Raw genomic sequence first — 23460 nt, 5'->3', positions numbered from 1 at the left:
AAAATATAGGAGCAGCGTATCTAATGAAGTTTTTTTGACAAGTGGCCTTTGAAGAAGGACTAATTATAAGTCATTCTTCTAGATAAGATTCACTGTATTTAAGCTTGTATTGACTTCACAACTAAAAAGGAAAAAACAACGTTGGCATGTGATTGCATTTTTATCGTATTAGAACTAGGGAGAGCAAGGACAGAAGTGGGCTTTGGAAAGGGTGGTGGTCGTTATAGAAAAAGCTCACCAGGTCAAAGCATAACATGAACTTCAGGGCATACAAAGTTGAGTTTGGTAAGAGTATAGAAAAAGGAATGATGAAGTTAAGGTGGTAAGCAAAATACTTAGATGATGATTCTTTTGAAACTTGCATTTACACATGCTTCCTTTATAATTAAAGTCTTCTACTTCTTTAAATGGATGCAGAAGTGCTACACTATTCCACTAAAATTAAATACAGAATTGTTTTTTTAGTCCCTGCATTTACTATCAACTAGAAAAGACATTAAACATGTGATACGTTTATAAATCATAAATTCAGCTGCAACTGCTTTTGTAAGACATGAATGACTTATTCTCATTCGTTTTTTTATGTGCATTTTTTAATGTTTATTTATTTGAGAGAGAGAGAGCGTGTGCACGAGTGGGGGAGGAGCAGAGAGAGAGGGAGAGAATCCCAAGCAGGCTCTGCGCTGTCAGTGCGTCCCTTTATGTGCATTTTAAAACTGAATTGGAGGGGCGCCTGGGTGGCGCAGTCGGTTAAGCGTCCGACTTCAGCCAGGTCACGATCTCGCGGTCCGTGAGTTCGAGCCCCGCATCAGGCTCTGGGCTGATGGCTCAGAGCCTGGAGCCTGTTTCCGATTCTGTGTCTCCCTCTCTCTCTGCTCCTCCCCCGTTCATGCTCTGTCTCTCTCTGTCCCAAAAATAAAAATAAACGTTGAAAAAAAAAATTAAAAAAAAAAAAAAAAAAAAAACTGAATTGGAATCATACTTTAAATATAATTTTGAGGTATGCCTGGGTGGCTCCTTTGGTTAAGCATCTGACTTCAGCTCAGGTTTGTGAGCTCAAGCCCCACATTGGGCTCTGCGCTGGCAGCTGAGACCCTGGAGCCTGCTCCGGATTCTGTGTCTCCGTATCTCTTTCTCTGCCCCTCCCCTGCTTGTGCGTGCTCTCTCTCTCTCAAAAATAGTTACGTTTTTAAAAATAATTTTGTAATTTTCTTCATTTAATAGAGGTTTTTGTATGCTATTATGCATCTAAACATTTTTAACGCTGTTATATTTCTCATAACAACATTATTCATGACAAATAATGCCCAGTTGGTTGGGCATTTTATTGCTCTTCCTTGCTTTAAATCCTGCTTCATTTCCGGAAAGAAGAGAACCAGAGAACAAGCCTTATTGTTTTTTAACTTACATCATTTAACTTAATATAAAAGCTATTTCACTTTGTATACTCCATGTCTGACAAAATTATAATTTGGTAGGCACCCTAAAAATACGGGATTTAAAACTTTTGGCTGTAATATCAACTGTCAAATAGTTGTTAAAATCTACAACCAAATTTTCCTGATTTGTGTTGTTTTTACAAATGAGGATTTGAATTCTAAAAATTAATTTCCTACTTTTTAGAAATGCAAGAAAAACATTAAAAATTGTCATCCATATGGCTGTTTCTTCAGATATTCAGAAGTATTAAAGTTACTATTTCTAGTTCTTAAGAAATTCAAAATATTGTAAGTTGTAGTTTAGAGGACAGAAATATTTTATTATTTAACCTCTATAGAACAGGTCAATTAGACAAACTCCTCTTATATGAAAATAGATGAATTATCTTTTTTTTTCCCTTTTAGGACTGGAATTTTATGGCTACATTAAACTAATAAATTTTATTAGACTTAAGGTAAGTTGGTAGCTTAATTTATAATTTTGTTTGGAAACAAAAGAAACACCACAGTGACTAATGATGCCCTGGTTTTAGAAAAATACAAAGAACTGCTAAATGAGAAACTGTTTTAGATTTAGCAGTCATCACATTGGGGGAATCGTGGACGTTAGGAACTTGTCCAACATGCAGCACCAAGTAAATGAATACACACCATGCTTAGTAACGTTTCATTTTTAACTGTGTCTAGGAGGTGAATTGTTGTTATGTGAAAAAGTAATTGAGTGTCAAATAATGGGAAATACTGATACACAATATTTCTCTAAGATCAGAAATAATTTCTAGTGTGATTCCAAGTACTGTGGTTGTCTTTTCTATTTTTCAAATACTTTGTCCTTTTTTCTCTTCTATTCAAATGAACGTTTATGTTGCCACTTCCTTCAAATCCAAACAATATTGAATCCAACATTGAAACCATATTGCATATTAATGTAAGCAGTCATCTAATCAAGTTAATGAAGTGAGAGGTGAACATAGACTCCGTAAATAGAGGTTTTACATAAGGTAGACATGGTTCCTTTTTTTTTACTTAATTTTCCTAGTTTTTGCTAGGGGTGGTTTGTGATTATATACAATGAAAAAACATGCAATTAATTTTATATCCAGAATCCTACAGTTGAGTATATGAATTCCATATACAACCCAGTGCCTTGGGAGAAAGAAGAGTATTTGAAGCCAGTATTAGAAGATGACCTATTACTTCAATTTGGTAAGATGAACTTACAGTATCTACTTTAACGTAGGGTCATTTGTAATGGCAAAATGGTGGTTAAAAGTGTTCTAGGAAAATATATTACCTCCTTAATTCTCTGAAGAATTCACCAGGTAGTTGGTCTCAATAGGAAAGTTAACTTTAAGAACTGCTAGTCACACTGATCATTACCAGAGAGAAATTTAGAAATAGGAGCTTGTTTAAACATTGTATACAAGACGTTCTGAAACATAGGGAGACTTGAGAGAATAATTTTTAATTGTAGGCTACTTTTTAGTCTACTAAAATTGACTAAAATTTTAATTTAGTTTGCTAAAATTAATTAAACTTTTAATTTATTTTAAATTAACCATAATTTTAAAATCTACTGATTCAAAATAATTTTTTTTTTTTTTTTTTTTTTTAAACGTTTATTTATTTTTGGGACAGAGAGAGACAGAGCATGAACGGGGGAGGGGCAGAGAGAGAGGGAGACACAGAATCGGAAACAGGCTCCAGGCTCTGAGCCATCAGCCCAGAGCCTGACGCGGGGCTCGAACTCACGGACCGCGAGATCGTGACCTGGCTGAAGTCGGACGCTTAACCGACTGCGCCACCCAGGCGCCCCGATTCAAAATAATTTTAAAGCAGACAATAATATTTGCTGCTTCTGTCTGACATATTTAAGTCTGATAATTGACTTTTCTTAAGACATCCAGTTTACTGAGATTTTATTTTGATGCAGAACAGATTCCACTCATTTCCTTGGGCTTGCCTACATGCACTAACTCTACAGCCTTCCTTGGGGCAGGGCCACTCTCATCTCCTGACTGTAGCTTTCTTACTTAGTTACTTGCTCTGTGCATTGACCATTCCTTATTGAACAGGGATCTTATGAAAATTCTGTTGGCTTCTTACAGATACTTGAATGTTCTAACTTACCAGGGTTAATGATTTATGTTTTTTCCCCTTGTTTATATTTGCTTCTATGTTTCTTGTGTCAGTAAGGTGAGGTAGAGGGTTTGCTCTTTTCAGACCAGTAAGACCAATCTAAACAGACATGTACCTTCACATATAGTAGTTTAACAGTGTGTATTTGAGAAGTTCTCTGAATAGTGAGAACTGTGGAAAACTACTCATTTCCTTGAGTAGTACCATCATTTGGTTGTGTGGTGGTACAGTGTCGTATTAAGGACCTTAATGTAGGAGTCAGGAACTATGTGACCCTGGACAGAGCTTTCTGTTTCTAAGTCTTCATGTATAAAATGAAGAACCCAGACCAGATTTCTGATATTCTTTCTAGTTCTAAAATTTGTTGAGTCCCAGGTTGATTCTTTCCTGTTTTTACAAATTCTCTTTAATCTCATTTCTCCCCAGAGTGACCAAAGTGATCTCCTTAATAAATGACAAGTGCCCACTAAGTGTTCTTTATGACTTTCTAAATTCAAAGTCATTCATTGAGCACTCACAGGATGAAAGTAGTATGTTAAATGTAGTAGAAACATGAATAAGGGAATCCTTCCCATAGGGAGTCTGCAATCTTAATAAGAGTGCTTTGTTTTTAAAAAAAATTTTTTTTTTTCAACGTTTATTTATTTTTGGGACAGAGAGAGACAGAGCATGAACGGGGGAGGGGCAGAGAGAGAGGGAGACACAGAATCGGAAACAGGCTCCAGGCTCTGAGCCATCAGCCCAGAGCCTGACGCGGGGCTCGAACTCACGGACCGCGAGATCGTGACCTGGCTGAAGTCGGACGCTTAACCGACTGCGCCACCCAGGCGCCCCAAGAGTGCTTTGTTTTTAAATGTCTGTCATGTATTATAGTATAAGGTCAAATATGTTAAGTTTCATGAGAAGTAGAAAAGGTAGTACAGTTCAGAAGAGGAAGAGATTATTCAGATCAACAAATATTGAGTGTTGTATGCTGGTCACTGTGGGTACAGATCAGTAGTGAATCTAACTCTCCAATGGTATATAAAGTTAATTTCTTTCAGCCTTAACTTGTAAAAAAGGTGATAATGAGCCCTACCTTATAAAATTGTTGCAAAGATAATGTGTATTAGCACAGTACCTGTCAGAGGGCAAGTGCTTAATAAAGGAGAATTTATTGTTGTTAGTAAATAACTAAGGCCTCCAGGAGTTTGGATGAAGTCATGACTGTGATCTGGAACACTTAAAGAGACCTAGTTAAAAAAGGAGAATTTGAACCAGGCATGCCCTTGAGTGCACTGCCTGTGTTCTTTGTCTGTGCTCCTAGCCATTGGTGGAGCAGGATGGAAGAGAAGGTCGTGATTCTTCTGGCGCCAAGCTTGATGATTGACTATTGCACTTCCACTGCCTTTCAGTAAATATTTATTGAGCATCTGTTAAGTATTAGGCTTTGAGGATGTAAAGATGCTAAATTAATAAAGATGACTAAGAAAATAAGCAATGAAAGTATAAGGGAGGAACAGTAACTTTACAAGGGATAAACCTGGCAAACACTACCATAGCCAGATAATCACATCAGCGATAAACCATGTTGATAGTGTGAGCTCTTTATATGATGTCATGAGAATGGTACTTTCCCTCTGGTCTTTCTCCCCAAAACTGATAACCTCATTCTGACCATGAAAAACCATCAGACACACAAAGTAAGTGTCATTGTCCAAACTACCTGACCAGTACTCCTCAAAACTGTCAAGGTCATCAAAAACAAGGAGCGTCTGAGAAACTGTCATTGCTGAAGACAGGCTTAAGGAGACCTGACAATTGAATATACTGAAGTATCCTGGATAGGATCTTGGACAGAAAGGGGACATTAGGGAAAAACTAATGAAATACGAGTAAATAAAATGAGTTATTTTTTTAAGTACTGTGTAATATTTGAAACATACTCTACAAAGGGTTAATATTCTTTTATATAAAGAACTCTTAACCACTGAGAGACAAAGATCTCTTGATAGAACAATGGGGAAAATTACATGATTAGACAGTTCACCCAGAAAGGTTCAAAAATTGCCCAACAGTGAGATACCATTTCTCACCTGTCAGTCTGGTAAATATTTTTAAAGTATGACAACATTTCTGTTGTCAGCGTTGTGGAGATACATTGCCAGTAGAATGCGCGTTTGGCAACACCTCACCAAACTACATATGTACTTACTTTTTAATACGGCAGTTTCTCTGATAATAATCTGTCTTGAAGGTATACCTCCAACAGCCTGAAAAGACATATACATAAGATTATTCAATACAGCATGATAATTTCCAAATATTGACAACAACTTAAATCCCCGTACATAGGAGAGTGATAGAGTAGGCTATGGTGTGTCCACACTGTGGAGTAGTATACGTCTATTAAAAACCACGGAGATCTCTGAACTGATAGAGTGATATCCAAGACATACCGTGAAACGAGAAAAGGCAGAGCTCAAAGGAGTATCTATGGTATGATATTCTGTTCATGTAAGAAAGAAAGGGATTTGAGAAAGTACATGTGTCTGTTCGTTTGTTGAAAGAAATACAGGAAGGAGAAACTAGAAACTAGAGAGAGTAGTTACTTACGGGGCTTAGTGGGACAGGGATGGGAAGAAAGGCATAATGGGGTTGAGGTTACAGGGATAATGAGGGAGTGACACTTCTCTGAGGGTACCTTTTTGTATAGCTCCAACTCTTAGAACTGTGGGAATATTTCTTCTAGCCTTCGTGTAAAACAACAACAACAACAACAACAACAACAAAGCATCCTGGATGTGTGTGTGAGAATACGGGGGGTGCAAAATGGAATACAAACACTAACAAATGAACTTAACTATATTACAGAGGAATAATGTAATAGCTGAAGTGGGTAGGGAAGAAAAGAACTGTGTGAGTAACTGAAATCTTGACTGGATATTGTGCTGAGGCTATAGGTAAAAAGAACTACATAAATGCTGTAATCTACTAAGTAAAGGTGTTTCTCGCAGAATATGGATTAGCAATTCTGGCACTACTTTCTGTATGTAACAGCATGGACAAGTAAGTAAATATATTATGGATAAGAAGAGCTAGGTTTTCACTGTTAGAGAAGGAGGTTTCAAATAAGGAAATAGGGAAGGATAAAATAAGTCCTATGGTCATAGATTGGAATCAGAAGTATCAGTATAAATTCCACACTTTTTAATATATATTCAGATAAATACAAAAATATAGATGTGTGTGCATGTGCGGGTTAGTATAGACACATGTATTTCCTAGCTCTGTTGAAAGAGCCTAGAAAAACCCCAGTAGCAATGAGCACACTTACTGCCCAGATTTTAACACCATTATCCAGTAAAAGGAACCAAGGCTCTTTAGAGAAGTGAGTGATTCCTTGGATGGGGCAGGATGATACAGGATGAGTCTGGGAAAGCTTGTACCACAAATTAAGGACGTACTTAAAAAGAAAAGGTGGTGGCAGGGCGCCTGGGTGGCTCAGGCGGTTAAGCGGCCGACTTCGGCGCAGGTCGTGATCTCGCGGTCCGTGAGTTCAAGCCCCGCGTCGGGCTCTGTGCTGACAGCTCAGAGCCTGGAGCCTGTTTCAGATTCTGTGTCTCCCTCTCGCTGACCCTCCCCTGTTCATGCTCTGTCTCACTCTGTCTCAAAAATAAATAAAACGTTAAAAAAAAATTAAAAAAAAAAAAAAAAAGAAAAGGTGGGGGAGGAGGGGACTTAACAAAAGAATACCAGAGCCGACCTGAAGGAATCCTAATGGTCAAAGCTGGAGTAATTTGAGCAACACAGAAAGTGATACTATTGGGTTTTAATCCACAGGATAGAATAAATATCCATGAATCCATAATGACATAGTCAATCAAATAAATGGAGAAGGAACAGCTTGATCTTAGAGTAAAATTTTCATTAATGTGGAAGAGAAGAGAGAAATAGAAAATCACTGTTAGGCAAACACCACAGTAATAATTTGCAGAAAGTATCCACCAATGGATGCTAAGATTAGTGGGCAGAAATTTAAGGTGAAGCAGGTTCAGAGTATCTCCCTCAAGAAATTTAAGTACAAAGGAGATGTTAGCTTTTCCAGCAGACACTACCACAGCCAAGTGATCAAGGTTAACATCATCATTAATGAGTCATACTGACACCGAGAAATCCCTTGGTAAAATGCACTCAGAACACAACATCATTTTTCTGCTGTTCTTGCCAAGCATGTGTAACTTTATTCCACTAATGAAAAAACATCAGACAAAGCCAGGTTGACGGACAAACTACAAAATTAGTGATTGGTACTCTACGAAAAGTGTCCGATACAGTTCTTGGGTGCAGGATTCTAAAAATAATTCGTTCAAGGTGCTGATTATTTTAGTTCTGACTTCTATGTATTTTTGGATTTTTCTAATCTAATTCATCAGTTGTTGATAGAGGTGTATTTACATTTCTGTGATTGAAGAATTGTCTGTTTTTTCCTTTTAATTCTATCAGTTTTTGCTTTTGTGAGGTTTATACTCATTTATAATTGTTATGTCGTCTTGACAAATTGACCATCCTTTGTGGTAGTTCTCAGCTGCCAAAATGAACCTCCTAAGACAGAATGTAGGTGATTTGAACCTCCTAAGACAGAATGTAGATGTGGAAATTCATCTTCCTGAATATGGTTTAAGACTTTGAATTAGACTGTTTTGATAAATTGTAGTTATGGATCTTAATGTTTAGTGAATCCTTCCTCCTTTTCAACATTTAAGCTTTAGTATATGGTTGTCTATGTATTATTAGTGTTGAAAGTTTTTACTTTGCCTTTCATTGCAGCAAAAGGCAAAACAGAAACTTGCTAAAACAAAGAAATCAATTCCTTTAATCAGTTCGAATCTGTAACTTAAACTAACAGCTTGGCTGGCAAACTGTGTAGAAGTTTTTTGTTTTTTGTTTTTTTAATGTTTATTTTTGAGAGACAGAGACAGAAAGACAGAACACAGTGGGGGAGGGGGCAGAGAGAGAGACACACACACACAGAATCCAAAGCAGGCTCCAGGCTCTGAGCTGTCAGCACAGAGCCTGATGAGGAGCTTGAACCCATGAACCGTGAGATTATGACCTGAGCTGAAGTCAGGCACTTAACCGTCTGAGCCACCCAGGCGCCCCTTGAAGTTTGAAAATGAGATACACAGTGAAAGTTGTAGTACAAAGTAGAAAATATGGTGCTGTCCTTAAATAGTTTGGACATACTTTGTTGCTCTCGTTAATTTTTGGTGAATTAAATAGTGAACGAATCTATAGTTTTTTAAAACAAATGACTCAGTATTCTGCCAGATGGATTAGAGTTTAGTGGTATACTGCTGTACTGTTTTTATAAGAAGTTGAACTTAGGCTCTAGTGTCTAAGTTATAATATTCTAATGTACTTGTTTCCCTTTTTTTTTTTAAATCTTTATTTTTTGAGAGAGAGAGAGAGAGAGAGAGAGAGAGAGAGAGAGAGAGAGAATCCCAAGCAGGCTCCATGCTTAGCATGGAGCCCAACACAGGGCTCTTTCTTATGACTGTGAGATCATGATCTGAGCTGAAATCAAGAGTCGGATGCTTAATCGGCTGAGCCACCCGGGCACCCCTCTCGTGTATTTGTTAAGCTTGGTTATTTTGTCCCAACTCTAAAGAAGTGTCACCGCTAACAGCTGACGATAAGAAAAAAAGCCATATTTTTCGCAGTGCTATACTGAAGAGAAGATGTATCTTCATTGCTTTTATTGCTTTATGTTGATCTGAAAGTTAATTGGACTGGTAAATAGACATGGGATTTTATAACACTCACTAGCTCCATGTGTTAACCTCTTTTTGCAGAGTTATTAGTTCTACAGTGGAAGTTAATAATTATACATAGTGAAATTAAATTTAAACCAAGAATTTTTAATAATGTTAGGAATCAGGATATTCAATATCAGCAATAAGACCTCAGTGTATAGATTGCACTACCCCTTACGCAGGATGAAAAACTTACCTGAGTATATAGAATTCTTTATGTGCATACTGTCCTTAGTGAATATGTAAATGTAATACCTGTTATTCTATAGATAAAGACTCAGGGTCTGAGAAGGAACCATGTGTAGTGGCAAGAACGTGAGCTAGGAGGGCAGGCATGGTGGGAATCTTAGTTTTTTTATGAAACGTTCAAATGACTTTGGGCTAGTCACTTAATTTCTCTGAAATTTATTTTCCCATGCCCTAAAATAGAAATATTTATATCCTAGGTTTGTTTTGAGGAGAAATGAAATGTAGTATGTGTACTTGAAAGAAATATGGTGATAAGTACATATTAGAGCTGTTTCCTTCCACTTTTTTGTTTCTTCTTGGGTTTGGTTCAGTATAATTAATGCCTTTTTGTTTCTTTCTGGGTTTGGTTCAGTATAATTAACACTTTTATATGTGGTTAACTTAGCTAATGAAAAACTTTAATAGCATGCTCTTTAAATGGAAACAGCTTCAGTATTAAATATTTATTTAATTAAAAGTACTTTTACAAGTTTTTCTCAGCTGGCTGCATAACAGGCCCTCAGAATATATTTATTCTTAGTTAACATGTTTGTATTTGCTTCATTGTTAGAAGATAGCTTAATAATAACGTCCATTCCTTCCTTAGACGTAGAAGATCTTTATGAACCGGTGTCACTCCCATTCTCATACCCCAATGGACTCAGTGAAAATACATCTGTTGTTGAAAAATTGAAACATATGGAAGCCAGAGCACTGTCTGCTGAAGCTGCATTAGCTAGAGCACGTGAGGATCTGCAAAGAATGAAGTAATTTATCAGTCTTAACAGAAAATTTGTTATTTAGATTCCGAAAGTCATACGACTTATATAATAAAGTGGAATATGGTAAAACATTTTGTATATTGGAAAGCACAATGTAGGTATCTAACTTTAAATTTATTTTAAATTAATTTTAATGATATGCAACATTTTAATATGTTATAGATATAGTTGATTAACATAAAATTCTGTGGTTTTACCTGTTCTCACATACTTCTTTATAATTACTTTTGTACTAATGGTAATTTTTCTGGGAGTGTTACCCTCTTGAGAACTTTTGTTCTTTGAATTACTCTATATCTAATAGATTTCTCCATTTTACTTTTTCTCTCCTAGGCTTTTAAAGGGAAGTGATTAATATTTTTTGGGTTTGGGGAAAATACAGTGTTGAAATTTTTGTTTTTAAAGAATCAAAGTATAATTAGGTAGTATTTAATTAGAAAACCACTGGGAGCCTGGGTGGCTCAGGTTATGATCTCATGGTTCTTGAGTTCGAGCCCCGCATCGGGCTCTGTGCTGACAGCTCAAAACCTGGAGTCTGCTTCGGATTCTGTGTCTCCCTCTGTCTCTCTGCCCATTGTCCCCTGCTCATGCTCTGTCTCTCTCTCTTTCTCAAAAATAAGTAAATATTAAAAATAATTAAAAAAAAAAAAAGAAAGAAAGAAACCAGATACATAGGATGATTTTCTTCAGTGGGTAAATTAGCTTTCTACTGGCAATACACAGAATTTAATGTGCATATGAATCACCTGGGAATTCGTTAAACTGTAGGTTCTGAGTCAGAGATCTGAAACAGGGCCTGAGATTCTGCATTCCTACCAAGTATAGTGTTAGCTATTGGATTTGTAAGTTGGTTGCCATTCCCTCAGTACCCATTTGATGGTTTGCTAGAATGTTCAATAGGGAAGATAGTATAGGTGATTGTGGTTCTCTTTCCCTGTTTTTGAGATTATATGCTGGGTAATCCAGTAACCAACAACTCTCCCCCATTATATACATATAGATTCTTTTTTTTTATGTTTGTTTATTTTTGAGAGAGAGAGAGCCCATGCATACTTGTGGGGGGGGGGTGCAGAGAGAGAGGGAGACAGAGAATTTCAAGCAGGCTTCGTGCTAGCAGTGCAGAGCTCGATGTGGGGGCTCGAACTCAGGAACCGTGAGATTATGACCTGAGCTGAAATCAAGAGTCAGATGCTCAACTGACTGGGCCACCCAGGCGCCCCATTATAGATTCTTTATGTATTGTGATCAGAGAGAGAACTGAGTTTTAGAGCTGGAGTGCATGGTGGTGGTGTATGTAAATAATTCTCCATTTGGGTCAACTTTCTGCCCTTACTACCTTTCCATGACATACATAATATGGTTTTAAAGAATATTAATAGTGTTGAAATAAACCACATTGATTCAGCTGCTACAATAAGATTTTAGAACAATAGAAATAATAAAGTTGAATAAAGACAATGTGCTTTTGTTCAGTCGAAAGATACAAACAGCTCTAATCTGCAGTTGGCAGTGTTTTTGTGGTTTGCAGAAGGAATGTTTACAACCGGGTTTGCATATGCCATTGCTTGAGATCCAGCAGGGGGAGCTTTCAGTTGCTTAAGATAGAATGGAGTTAGAAGGCTCATCACACTGCACACCCCACTCCCTCCCCATTCCTCTCCCTCAACCTCTAGCCTTTCCTTTTTTCACGGTCCAATAAACCTGTCTCAAGGGTCTATTTCAAATTGATTACAGACAATTTGCTCAGGATTTTGTGATGAACGCAGATGTCAGAACCTGCTCGTCATCTACTACTGCCATTGCAGACCTCCAGGAAGATGAGGATGGTGTTTATTTCAGCTCATACGGGCATTATGGGATACATGAAGAAATGCTAAAGGTTAGAGAAGAGCACAAAAGTACCAAGTCCATACTAAAGGAAAAATAGAATAAAACAAGTTCTTAATACATATGCTAGAGGAGAACTGGTCATTTTTTGTTTTGTTTTGTTTTTTTTGAACTGCTTGTTAAATCTCTTTGGTGCTTAATAGCACATCTTGGGTTCAAAAGGCTACAGGAGCATCACAGTCACTGTAAATTCTATTGAAGATCATTATTAATCTTTATTAGGAAATCTTTTGCTTGAAATAGAACATCGGAAAAAAACAACTGCTGCTGATTTTTGTCTTCTCAGGAGCAACTGTTAAATAGGAACAAATAAGTTATATATTTGCCTTTTAATGTACAAAGGGAATGATTAATTTTAGTATGTTATATGGTAATATTGACCTCAGTTTGAGCAAATAATTCTTTGGTACAAAGTTAAGAAATAATTCTCACAGTTGTCATGGCATAACTTTTTTACATTTGAAATCAATTTCCTAAATTGATCAAATCAGGTTTTTAAATTTGGTTGGTTTTAATTTTTATAACGATAAAACCCATGTAAAATATAAGTAGATTTCTAGCTGTACCTGGCAATTATGCATTGTATCATGTATTATAGATTGTAAAACAGTAAGGTGTAATTTTTTAATGCATTGAAACTAAAAGTATTTATAGTAAAACAAACATTGGAATGTAAAAAATTTATTGAAAATGTTAGATGTTCATCTCTGTGCATTTTTGGAGGCCACTACCTTTTCTTAAAACCAGCCAGCAAAAAATTCATTCGTAAATCCTTCCACACAAGATTGTTTTATTTTATGGAAGCCCTAAGACCATGTTCCCCTGACAGCTATGCATTTAAAATAACCAGGGATATTTAATAACATGTATGTATTTATTGAGTCAGATTTGCAAGATCACAGAGTGGAGGTCTGCTGATTAATAGTAATTGTAACTACTTGGGGTCTTTTAAAGTAGTGTCATGTCATTTCTTTACCAATGACATGTCACGGTTGTACTTCTTGTTGTCACTTGAGTTATGGCATAGCATTACAAATAACAGTTATCTTATAAATGATAAGTTATTTTAAGTCCAGAGTGAGTTTGTTTAAAAAAAATTGATTTGCTCTGTTTCCTTTGTTAAAATTAATTTTACCGCATCTAGAATTTTTCTTTTTAAGGAATTCACTTAAGCCCATGTTTGTCATTTTAAATCACCCCATCAATTTAAATGCCATGAACCTTTAATGGCTTTGGTATGGAAATTGTGTTGGATTTTCTGACAGATAAGATTACTGAGACTTCAAGTAGGTAGTACATAAAAGTGTCCTAGGTACAGTCATCAGGGAAGTCCAGTTTGAGTACTTACTTCCAAATGTCTGTTGTGGACATTTGTAGCTGTATGTCCGTAACTAGAGGATTTTTTATATTTTGCTAAGCTATGTGCTGCGGATGAGTAGGAAATGTTCTGTGTATCGAGTAATATTTTGTTTCTTATCAAAACATTTTTTAGCACACATAATCTATTTAATGTTGTGCTACTAGATCTCACTTGATCTTTATAAAGAACTTAGAATGGAGAAACACGTATACAACTTATCTTAATGTTCAGAACTGGCCTTGCTTTTATAGGAATAGTATTTCGATTTTTGGTTGCTTAGCCTCAGATAGTTCAATGACACTGTTTTGGCATATGCTGTGATTATAATTATAAAGAAAGGTACTTTGTGATCTTACTTTCTGGAGTTCAGATGAAGATAATGGTTTTGAATTCCAGAGATACAGTCAGTGGAGGGATGGATTACATGAACTTACAAAATCCTTCACCACTTTATCTTTCTGAAGTCATTGTTGACTAATGTTGTAAGTCTGAGATGCATCACTCTCTTTTTTTCCAAGAAAAATACTGTTCATCCTGGTGAACGTTTATCACAGATCATAGTACCATTAAATAACTTTTCTTTACCGCATTCTTCTCATGGTGTCTGCAGCTGACTTGTGCAGTCCCTCCCCCTTCATCAGCCTATCCATTTGAAACACACTGCTGTTTATATGTACATGAAATTTATGCTATGTAACTCTTCTGTAGTCTCATTTTTAATATTTTTTTTATATTTGTAGGAATAATTCCATGGGACTTGACTAGTCTTAAAAGATTGTTTTGCTTCTTAATAATTCTATTTTTCTTGTGTGTTTCTTAGTTTTAATAGGTTGTTGAAAACAGTAATTTTTAAAATTTCTATTTATTGCATTATTCTGTATTGAAGTGTTAGTCTTTTCTGAGAATACATTCTTAGAAGTGGTTAGGAGTGCTAGTCTTTTATTTCTTGCATTTTCATGTTCACTGGATTTTTTTTTCAGTTATTAAATTGAAGCTCTGCTATGTCCAAGGCACCGTGTTTGGTATACTTTGAATTTTATTGCAGCAGGGTGAGCATGTGAACAAAAGCACATGAATCTGTAGGATGAGCCCGGCATGGAGGAGACGAAGGACTGCAGTTGCGGGAGCAGTGGTGCACGGATTTAGGACAGGAGTTGGGGTGCGAGTGATGAAGTTGGAGTAGTGGTGAGGCGGTGTGATTGGCGAGAGCTGATGGGCTGATGTTCACGCAGCAGAAAATCACCGCTTGTAGTGTATGGAGAGTATAAAAATGACCCAAAAATGTATGGAATGGTATATTTTTGTTAAAGAGACTTTTCATTATTTAACATGTGTGAGTTTATTTAAACATTAGATTCTCTCAGTAATTCTTTTTTTTTTTTTTTAATTTTTTTTTTTTTTTCAACGTTTATTTATTTTTTGGGACAGAGAGAGACAGCATGAACGGGGGAGGGGCAGAGAGAGAGGGAGACACAGAATCGGAAACAGGCTCCAGGCTCCGAGCCATCAGCCCAGAGCCTGACGCGGGGCTCGAACTCACGGACCGCGAGATCGTGACCTGGCTGAAGTCGGGCGCTTAACCGACTGCGCCACCCAGGCGCCCCTCTCAGTAATTCTTAAAATAACTTCAGGGAAAGGTTTAATAAACCTGATTTAAAATTTTTGTTTGTGGAGCAATTAGAATTCCAACAGAAAACACAGAATTTTAATTGTGCACCTCCCCATTTTTATATCCTGTAATTAAGTAAAAACTACATGGCTTTTAATCTGAGAACTTCTTTATATTTTTTTAATAAAAAATTTCCCGGTATTGGCTTAAAAATGTTTTTTGAAGTGTATGTATTGCCAAAATTTTGATATTGTAGCACTTGGTGTAACATTTCTTTTTACCTGGTGTGAAACCCCAAACTGGAATTGCTGACTTCTTTTTATTGTGCTCATTTTATTTACTTGGCAGCAGAGCCCCTTCCTGCTTAATTCGCTGTCTTTGTAGGTCTCAACTGAAGTAATTTAAAAGGGAATCTGCTCTTTTCATGAGCGAAACTAAATGTTCACATTCGATGCCTGTCTTAGGTACAGGTCATGTGAGACTTCACAGTGGAGAAGGCTCATAAATGTGGGCTGCAGGGCTCCAATGATTTATCTTCAGGATTACAGGCTTTTAAGCATCGTTTCCTACAACAGACATTTCTATAAACAAAACAGGATTATAAATCAGATAGGTGCTGATCGGTAGACTTTCTTAGAATAACCATACTCAGTGTAAATTCATTTTTTGTATGTAACTGTAAGTTTTACATTTATCTGTGTTGGATATTTTTCTCCCATGTTTTGATACAGCATTTTAACATTTAACATAGCAGTGTCCCTCTACTACAAGGAGTCGGCCTCTATTGAAAGGAGCAAGACATCATGTTCATCTTCTATTAGCTTTAATTATTAGTTGAAGTCTTATAATGACAATGCATGTCAAGACAAAAAATGTATACATCTTTTAAGAACTTCGATCCTGTTTGACTTTTAGTGATTTTCTGAAACACGTTCTTTGGGTGTTGTTGGTATTTCTGTTTTTTTATTGTTTTCTTTTAGGACAAAAAAATTAAGCTTGGCTTTCCAAGCAAAAAATAACTTTGGAAATTAGCAATTTGTGATAAAATAACAAATAGCTTCCTAAAACGTTTTATATTTTTAGTCTATCCTGTAAACAGAATGTTTTTCTCTCCCCTCTAGGACAAAGTGCGAACAGAAAGTTACCGAGATTTTATATACCAAAATCCACATATCTTCAAAGACAAGGTGAGTAGCACAGGTTACAGAATTGTAGCCACATTTCATGTGGATCTTGGGTAGTAGAAGTCCCCTCTTGGGTCATCGTTGTGATAGCAGTTGATTCAGCGCACTCTGGCTTTATTTCATGGAAGACTTACGATGCTGCTCTGTGGTGCAGGATACTGATAGCAGGCATGCTCATCGGTGCTATCATTCAGTATACTGATTTTTTAAATTGAAATTCATTAATTACAGTGATGTGGTTTTAGTTAAACTTTGCTTATCCAGATTCTGTTGCTGAAACCATATTTTTGATTTACTATGATGCCTATGAATTTCCAATGTATCAGATAAGCCCTATACCAAAGCGTACTTTTAATGATTACTCTAGTTTGTGTTAATTAGTTAAAAAAATAATAATTTTAGGAAGTTATTATTAATAAGTAGGGGCAAATATTGTAAGGTAGGACTTACGTGCTTTCTTTTCAGATCTCATTTACTCCTTTATGAGACACGTTATATCTTACCATTAGTCTTAATACTCTTTCAGGTTATGTCAAAGATGAACTTTCACACAGTGTGTGTGTGTCTGTTTGAAATTTGTGTCATTTATTTTTCCTCCCTGTGAATTGTGTTCATTTTTTCTTCTTCACTTCACCTCCTCCTTCCCTCCCTTTCTACGATGGCATGTTGACCTAAAAGTTCAGGTTTTCTGTTTTTCCTTATTGGAAATTAGTCCACTAATTTAGTCAGATATCATCTCTGCCACATGTATATCTTTGGGAATTTCCTCCACTCTTTCCACATCAAGAACATGTATATTGATAACATATCAGCTTTTCATAATTCCTTCTTCACCTTCACTTTAGAAGGTACTTCTCCAACCTCTTTCATAAGCTTCACATGATATTGCAGCAATGACTAACAGTTTTTATATTTTGAAAAATTTCTTTTCTTGATTCTTATATTCTTTGGAATATAATATGGATAGGCTTTTCATTTTCCGTTATCTATTTCCCAAGAGCAGTGTTTCACTTATGACTTAGCTGAGTTAACTGAAATTTGTTTTTTTTGTTTTTTTGTTTTTTTAATTTTAATGTTTATTTTGGAGATAGAGCATGAACTGGGGAGGGGAAGAGAGAGAGGGAAACACAGAATCTGAAGCAGGCTTCAGGCTCTGAGCTGTCAGCACAGACAGCTGTCAGCACAGCCCCTGACATGGGGCTCAAACCCACAAACTGCGAGATCATGACCTGAGCAGAAGTTGAAGGCTTAACCGACTGAGCTACCCAGGTGCCCCGACAGCTGAAATTTATATGGTACTCTGCTCTCTTGGCCAACAAAGCATTACCTAACATGAGAGGTTTATGATGGTATGTGTTTCTTTGTATTTGCTGATCCCCTCTATAGATAAATAGGTGATTTCATTTTTAAAATCTTAGTTTTTATCAGTTCTTTGTATTCAGCTTTTTTGTATGCTTTTTATATGTTATTACAGCAGAGACTAAGAATTTTTTTATAGTTGGCTCTTACATTTATACCCAAGTGCTGGAACATTTTATCTTACATGTCTAAAAACCCACTTTGTTTCCAGCGAAACAAATATATTACCATTAAAATTTTCACTTTATATTTATAGTTAGATTATGTCCAGATTTTTATTTTATTTTTTCATTAATATGTTGTGGAGAAATTAAGCATGTACTGGTCTAGGCATTTTTAATCCTGCTTGGCTTCTCAGGAACCAGATATATAATAATTTTAGACAAGCAGTGGATCTCTTTAGGCCTCATCTATAAAATGAAATCATTTTAACCCCTCTGGTTCAAAACTTTTATGATTTTTTTAAATTGTAAAATCATGGTCTTTGAGCCATCTTTTCTTAATACTTTTTGATATGAATACAATATGAATTCATTAAGTAAAATTAAGTTGAAGTTTCTTTTTCAGTATGCTTCTGAATAGACTTTTGTCCTATAATATGTAAGAATATACTGAAAAGGCACAAATTTTTAAAAAAAATTTTTTTTAATGTTTATTTTTGAGAGAGAGAGCGTGCGAGCGTGAGTGGGGGAGGGGCAGAGAGAGAGGGAGACACAGAATCTGAAGACGGCTCCAGGTTATGAGCTGTCAGCACAGAGCCTGACACAGGACTCAAACTCACAGACCGCAAGATCACGACCTGAGCCAAAGTTGGACGCTTAATCGACTGAGTCACCCAGGCACCCCGAGAAACCACAAATATTTGTAATCAGAAGATTAATCATTGAGAAATTAAATAATTCTGAATATTTCTGTGTATATAGAATACATCTTACTAGATTTATCAATTTATATACATAGTTACTTTCTGCTTCTAGTTTTTTATTTGCAACAGTATTATAGAAATGTTACATATAGGGGGTGTCTGGGTGGCTCAGTCAGTTAAGTATCTGACAGTTGATCTTGGCTCAGGTCATGATCTCATGGTTTGTGATTTCAAGCCCCGAGCCCTGCGTCGGGCTCTTGACGCATTTTACTTACTGCTCTTACTGAAGACATTAACTCTGCCAAAGTCAGGAAACAGCTAATAAATAAGTTGGGAGCACTTTTCCTTAGCACTTGTCTAAAATGCTTTTCATGTAAGTTATCTATGTGTTATTAGTTTTGCTTGGCACTTACGACTTCTCAAACATGTATTATAATGTAAAATATTATACCTATCAATTTTTAATTCCGTAAAACACTTTCAGGGCTTAATCTTCTGTAATTATTAATATTAAATAATCTAGAGCTTTCATATTTTTAGATGATGTGGGATACTGTATTATGCTATGGCTACAGAATTAGAAAATATACTACCATATATTTAAATAGCACTTGATAATTTATAGATTGCTTTCAAACATGTTGTCTCATTATTAGTATACAATAACTTGTAACTGGGCAGGGCAAATATTTATCTTCTTTTGCACATGTAGGTATTTGAGGTTAGTAGGTTAATTGACTTGCCCTAACACAGGCAACTAAAACAAAAACCACTTACTCCTTGTAGAGTGCCTTTAACCCTGTGCCACTACACTTAAAACATCATTATGTTAGAATGAGTAATTAGGGTGAGATGCATTAGTTATGCTTTAATTCACATTATCTTTTATATATAGGTTATATGATTTCTGTGTGCCATGACAGAAAATTATTTAATTCTTTTTAAAAATTTATGAAATGACTTGTTTTCCTGAGTTTTATTATCATTGTTTTTATTTGCTTTTATTCCTCATCAGGTAGTCAAACTTCATACACTAGCTTCTATATTATATTATGTAGTGCATAGTAGAGATTTAGTTTTCAAAAAAGTACTAATATTTAAAACTGTTTCTTCTGCCTTTCCTTCTCTTCTTCCTCCATCCCTCGCTTCCTGCTTCCTTTCCTTGGTTTCTTTTTTTTTTTTTAAGTTTATTTATTTTGAGAGAGAAAGTGTGTGTGTGCACACGAGCAGGGGAGGAGCAGAGAGAGGGGGATGGAGAGAAAATCCCAAGCAGGCTTTGCACTGTCAGTGCAGAGCCCGACTGCGGGGCTTGATCCAGCCAACCGTGAAATTGTGATCCACCGGAGCCAAAATCAAGAGTTGGAAGCTCAACCGACTGAGCCACCCAGGCACTGCCCCTCCTTCATTTCTTTCTGAATATGGTTTCGATTCACAAAGCTCCTGTGGAGGCCATATGGTTTCTCAGATTTAATTTAACTTTGGGTGGCATTTAACCGTGTTATCACCCACTCATAATTAATTTCTATTTGCAGTACATTGAAGAAATTCACAGTTAGGTGCCTTCTCTATGCTTTTGGTTATTATCCACAGTTAAATAGAGTCACTTTTTTTCTTTTTTCTTTCTTCCTTTCTTTTCTTTTTTTTTTTAGAAGAAGTGACTCAAATTACTTCATTATTTTATAAAATAATGCTGGTTTATCATTTCTGCCTTCCTTTGATTCTGTTAAGTTTTAGTTTCTTACCTAATTACCTAATTTTGAGCTAGATGTAACATATCATTAATGTATAATTAAAAGTATATTTTAAATATAAGCTTTAGAAGCAGATTGACCTTTGTTTGCATGCCAGCTTTACAAATTACCAGCTATATTATCTGGGACCTATTACCTTCTCTCTCTAAAGCTCTCTCACTTTCCTCATGTGCAAGATGAGGACTGAATAAGACTTTTATATATATGCATATGTATATAAATTGTATATATGTGTGTGTATGTATATATGTACATGTTACAAAAGAATGCATACTCTAATTGAAGTATATGACATATATTCTTCTCTATTAGCTTTCTTACTCAGCAATTTTTCTTAGAGATGATTCCTTATCATTCTTTTAATGGCTCATTTGTCCAATGTAAGAATGTCTGTAAGTTTTAATTTTTAATATTAGAAACAATGCATATAAAAATATAAAATGTTTTAAATACATGTGAGAGTCCAGTAATAAGGTAAAATCCTAACAGTGGACTTCCTGGGTCAAAAAAGTAATTTATTGAGTGCATGGGTGGTTCAGTCAATTAAACATATGACTCTTGATTTTGGCTCAGGTCATGATCTCACAGCCCTGAGGATGAGCCCTGTGTCAGGCTCAGTGTGCAGTGGGGCCTGCTTGGGATTTTCTCTCTTCCTCTCTCTCTCTGCCCCTCCCCCACTTGTGTGGTCTCTCTCTCAAAATAAATAAATAAATTACTTTTTAAAAAAAGGTAATTTATACCTTGGATGGAGTTAGTGCTGCTAGCTTGTCTTTCCATAAATAGTATGTGAGTGCTGATATTCCCAGTCACCTTTGCCAAATATTATAGTATCAGATCTCTAAATTCCACACTGACCATTTAGTTTTAATTTTTTAATTTTGCAGATATCTTATTTCAGTGAAAGTTTCTGGAAACTTATCACTTACGATTGTGTTGTATATATTTTTCCATTTTTATTTTAGCCATATAATATTTCAGAATAATGTACCATAACCATACTCTAAGCATACATACTATCTATTACAATATTTTCTTGCTGATATGGTTAACACATTTTATTGGTAACATAACAAAATGTTTCCTTTTTGTTTGCAATGATACATAGTTTCTGTCTTAAAATTCTTAACTTTTTTTGTATGTAAAAGTACTTACCTTAAAATATGTTGACTCTCTCAGACAGGCCACATGTGCAGGAAACAAATTGTCCCTATGAAAGCATCTGGGCCTTGTCCTTCTTGGAGGGGCACAGGATAGGAGACACAGTGGTAGCCTTTCAACAACTTTATTTCTTCAATAGAAATCAGGCTGTTTACTAGATTTTCTCTCTTCTGCAGTCAGTTCTGTAAATTATATTTTCAAGACATAATGGATTGAAGGACTTCACTTACAATAGTAAACAATATAGAAGATAAAACGCATAGGAACAAACTTAAATAACGTGTAGGACTTACATGAAAAAGAATTTTCTTTTTTAAACCTGAAGAATATTATAGATGATTTAAACAAATTGAAAATTTTACCATCTTCTTAAATAGGAAAACTCAAAATTATCCATTTTCCCTGTATCAACTTATGACTTTAGTTCAATCCCCATAAAAATACTAAGACTTTTTAAAAAGCCTAGATAAGTTGATTCTCTTGTTCTTATGAAAAAATAAATATACAAAATTTTCCAGAAACATTGTGAAAAAAATTTTGCAGTGAGCATGGACTAGAGACTGGACCAACCTTTTTAGATACTAAAACATTCTGTAAAGCTTCTGTAATTACAATAGTTACTGGCACATGATTATATAAATTAATGGAGCAAAATAAAAATCCAAAAGTAGACCAAAGTATGTACAGAAATTTTACTTAATGTTCAAGATCCCTGTGCATTTGGGTTGCTACAACAAAAATACCATGAACTTAGTGACTTATAATTAAAAAATTTTAAATTGATTTTTCACAGTTAAAAGTCTGGGAAATCCAGAATCATGGCACTAACTGATTGTGGTGAAGGTTTGTGTTGTAGTTCACCATAGGCATAGACATGCCTTCCTCCAGAGAGGAATCTTCTGGGCCCCTTTTATGAGGGTACTAATTCCTTTCACGAGGGCTTTGCCCTGATGACCTAATTACCTCCCCCAAATCCTCACTTCTAGGATGTGGAGAAATGGGAATCCTCTTGCGCTGTTGGTGGGAATGCAAACTAGTGCAACCGCTCTGGAAAACAGTGTGGAGATTCCTCAAAAAATTAAAAGTAGATCTACTGTATGACCCAGCAATAGCACTGCTAGGAATTTACCCAGGGGATACAGGAGTGCTGATGCATAGGGGCACTTGTACTTCAGTGTTTATAGCAGCACTTTCACCAATAGCCAAATTGTGGAAAGAGCCTAAATTGTGGAAGAGCCTCCATCAACTGACGAATGGGTAAAGATGGGGTTTATATATACAATGGAATACTACTTGGCAATGAGAAAGAAGAAAGTCATGCCATTTGCAGCAATGTGGATGGAATTGGAGGGTGTCATGCTAAAAGAAATAAGTCAGAGAAAGACAGATACCATGTGTTTTTACTCATATGTGGATCTTGAGAAACTTAACAAGACCATGGGGGAAGGGAAGGGGAAAAAACAATAGTTACAGAGAGGGAAGGAGGCAAACCGTAAGAGACTTAAATACAGAGAACAAACAGGGTTGATGGGGGGTGGGGGAGAGGGGAAAGTGGGTGATGGGCATTGATGAGGGCAATTGTTAGGATGAGCACTGGGTGTTGTATGTAAGCCAGTTTGACAATAAATTATATTTTTAAAAAAACTGTCCCAGATGTTGGGTTTACCAAAGACTTTAAATCAAAAATTATAAATATGTTGAAAGAACTGAAGGAACCATATCTAAGTAATTTTTTTAACCAAGCTACAATTACCATTGATAAACCTTATGTCACTATAGATTGGTTTACGAAGTGTAGGATTTTATAAATGAAATTATATAGTATGTTTTCTTTTTTATTCAGCATAATTAAGATTAATCCATGTTATTACATGCATCAATAGTGTGTTTTTTTTTATTGCTGA

At 35.8% G+C, this 23460-nt stretch overlaps 1 protein-coding gene across 1 annotated transcript in view; it reads left to right on the top strand.

Annotated features, from left to right (window-relative positions):
• Nucleotides 1-23460, top strand: part of PRMT3 (protein arginine methyltransferase 3) — a 143333-nt gene that overhangs the window by 2438 nt on the left and 117435 nt on the right. Inside the window, exons 4-8 of the mRNA XM_025928602.2 lie at nucleotides 1845-1894; nucleotides 2543-2645; nucleotides 10209-10368; nucleotides 12118-12262; nucleotides 16361-16426. Of these exons, the coding sequence (XP_025784387.2) occupies nucleotides 1845-1894; nucleotides 2543-2645; nucleotides 10209-10368; nucleotides 12118-12262; nucleotides 16361-16426 (524 nt within the window). The remainder of the gene's footprint in view (nucleotides 1-1844; nucleotides 1895-2542; nucleotides 2646-10208; nucleotides 10369-12117; nucleotides 12263-16360; nucleotides 16427-23460) is intronic.

The sequence above is a fragment of the Puma concolor genome, chromosome D1 (genome assembly GCF_028749965.1).
Source record: "Puma concolor isolate L17-30 chromosome D1, mPumCon1.1.hap2, whole genome shotgun sequence".
Lineage (NCBI taxonomy): Eukaryota > Metazoa > Chordata > Mammalia > Carnivora > Felidae > Puma > Puma concolor.
The sequence above is the reverse complement of the archived record's forward strand: the minus strand, read 5'-3'. Positions and strand labels throughout refer to the sequence as shown.